This window comes from Bidens hawaiensis, unplaced genomic scaffold (assembly GCF_021521415.1).
Source record: "Bidens hawaiensis isolate Kalapana, Puna unplaced genomic scaffold, B.hawaiensis_p1.1 tig00000458_1, whole genome shotgun sequence".
In the NCBI taxonomy this organism is placed as follows: Eukaryota; Viridiplantae; Streptophyta; class Magnoliopsida; order Asterales; family Asteraceae; genus Bidens; species Bidens hawaiensis.
In genome coordinates, this window is record NW_027491030.1 from 2,282,240 (window position 1) to 2,285,358 (window position 3,119).

At 37.1% G+C, this 3,119-nt stretch overlaps 1 protein-coding gene across 1 annotated transcript; it reads right to left on the bottom strand.

The window, feature by feature from the left end:
• Window positions 1–1,102: 1,102 nt before the first annotated feature.
• On the bottom strand, window positions 1,103–2,673 carry LOC143626563 (uncharacterized). The gene has a single exon (XM_077096621.1). It carries the CDS (start codon window positions 2,600–2,602, stop codon window positions 1,121–1,123), a length of 1,482 nt encoding a protein of 493 aa, XP_076952736.1. The 5' UTR covers window positions 2,603–2,673; the 3' UTR covers window positions 1,103–1,120.
• Window positions 2,674–3,119: the final 446 nt, after the last annotated feature.

Sequence of the window (3,119 nt, forward strand, 5' to 3'; positions counted from 1 at the left end):
AAATTTCTACGGATACAATGTCAAAATTCATGAATATATAACACCAAAAAAAATTTGTACGGGTTCGACTTAACTCATTCTCCAAAAGCCGCCTAAGCCCCTGGTTATCAAGAGAGGGCAAATAAAAATACTTAAAAATCCGGTAACGGGACCCGCAGGCCATGTTAATAAGCATCAGATTGTTTAATGGAAACAAATTGTCCGTGTATATAAAAATATGTGAAAAACAAACACATGCCTATAAGATACAAGAAAAGGGTATACAGATAATGATTTAAAGGTATGAAGAGTCAGATCTCACTTATTATTTTAAGTTAGTAAAGTGTCATCTACATGAGTCATCAGCAACAATAAGTATAAGCCATATATAATAAGTTATGTTGGATCAGAGGTACCAAATCAAATTAATTCTATTAACATTATATACCAACTATTGGCATCACCAAGGTTATCTAACAAAACACAAGCAAAATTTATGGGAACTGGTATGGTATTGAACCAGTACGGTACCGAAAAATACTGATATCGAAAACAAGTGAAAGTATAAACCGAATACTAGACTGATCTAGACTGTTCAGTACCGGTATCATTGAATAGGCCGAAGGAGAAGACATGAAAAACGTATACTAATACCGGCATCGGTTTGGCTCATCAATGGTACTTGGAAACAAAATGCTTATCCCTACTTGTAAATAATACAAGAAAAAGTCACTAAACTAAAGTAGTACATGTGAAACAGAAAAAACTTATACGTAACGAGCATAACTGAACCTAACCAACCCAAAAACTAATGGTTTGTTTTTATGTTCTTTCTAAATGACTTTTATAATAACCCTTACAAATACAAAAATCATCACAAACATAAAAATTCTAGCACGTATTAAAAAACGAAAAAAAAAAAAAAAACTATTTTCAACAAAATTATGGGTAGTAGATGCAAACCTTAAACAACTTCCAGCATTGTCATATCCTTTATTTTGCCACCAATTAAACCTGCAAAAAACTTTTAACAGCAAAAAAAAAAAGCACAAAATAATGACCAAAATGGAGAGAGAAAAAATGGTGTTTTTCATTTTGTTAAATACGAAACCGAAACCGAAACAAAATTCCTATTACAACATTAACATCTTCGATATCTCCTAATTTTGTGAAGAAGATGTGTATACCGACCCTTTTCGACCATTTCTTTTATTACCTCATGCGCTTCAAAATACTTTCCATTTTTCCTCAAATAACTAACAAGTGTACTATACACAACAAAATTAGGGTTACACCCCCTTAACTCCATTTCTTTAACCATCAAACACGCGTACTCAAACTTCCCGTTCATACAAAGCCCACGAATCATCGCATTATAAGTATAAACATTTGGTACTCTCCCATTATTAATCATTTCAGAAAACAATCCCTCTGCTTGTTCTAACCGCCCAACCGCCACGTACCCGGTTATCATAACCGTGTACGCCACCACATCCGGCTCACACCCGTAGTTAACCATTTCATCAAAAAAGTACTTGCATGCTTCCATGTTACCCGCCCGACTCAACCCGTCTATTAACGTGGTGAAATGAAGCACACTTGGCTCGATTCCAACTTCCTTCATGTGGGTCAACAAGTCAACCGCTGCTGCGGGCTTGTCGCCTTTACCAAGAATGTGGAGTAAGATATTAAACGTATGAAGATCCAGTGAAAACCCGCTTCGTGTCATTTCATCGAATAAGCTATGAAACTGACCTAATTTCCCAAGTCTATATTTCGTATACATAAAAGTCAACGAATCCGGTGAATAACCGTCGGTCAACATTTGCTGATACACCCATTCGATTAGTTTATACTGTTTAACCGCAAGCAGAGAATGCAATATCGCATTAAAGCAATGATTAAACGGACGAAAGTTGAAAGATTTCGACTTTATAAACCTCTCCACAACTTTCTTGGCGACACCCGCTTCGCCACACGAACATATCAATATATTAAACGTTCTCGACGTAACAGGATACCCTTTCTCGGTCATTTCATCAACTAATCTCCACATCGTCTTATACTCCTCCGACTCTGCAAATATCTGCATTATCAAATGGTACGTATTGACCGTATGACTGTAATTCGATTTTCCACCCGACCATGTAAAGAACTTGTACCCGAGCTTCGCACACCGCTCACGGTTAACATGATTCATGTTCTTCAAGATGCCTATAAGAACCTCTCGCACGAGTAAACCCGATACCTCTAGTTCTAAACTATCTAAAGCCGATTTGGTGTCGAAGCCCGGACCGTCTTCTTGGAGTACTTTTAGCGCTTTAACGGTGTTAAGTTTCGCATTTCGTATAAAACTTGCTCTACTGAATGCATTATTATTATCATTATGGTCTTCGTGATGTTCGTCTTCGATAGCATTAACGGAATCTTTTCCTTCGTGGGTTTCGGATTCTAGGGTTTCATTTGATGCAAAATTAGGGTTTGGGTTGTTAATGTGGGCTAATAAGTGTTTTTCGATTCGACGAAAGGCGGCATTGAAGCTACTAGTGTTGTTGCTACATAAAGATCGTGAATTGGCGGGAAATTGAGCTAATTTGTGGCCTAATTTGGCAATTGGGAACATGAACAGAGGCAATGGTTATTATTATTATTAGGGTTTTGTTAATCGGGTCGAATTGACCCGGATTAACTTCGACAACACCTAATTAATTAGCTATGAGAATATGTATTTAAGTACCTTGAAGTTGTGCAGTTTGTTGTATTGAAGACGGTGGTGGATGACGGCGGCGTGAGTGGCGGTTACGGCGGAGGGTTTATGATCGACGGAGAGTGGTAGGTTCCGTTTGCGAGATTTAACATGTGGAACCCCGGATGCGAAACTGATTGAGTACGCAAGTTCGGCTCGTTTTGACTTATTAGAACTTACGGCTTGAGATCGGTTTATTTTGAGCGCTTTGTTAGAAACAACAGCTTGACTCGTGAGTTATTTTTTCAAGATAGATCTAGGCTAGCTTTAGCTTGACTTGTTTATTATTTATTAGTTTATTTATATACACTTAGAGGGTGTTTGTGATTGTTTATTTTTACCCAATTTATTAACTTTTTGAAAAGTAATAAGATGTTTAGAATTGCTTATATGT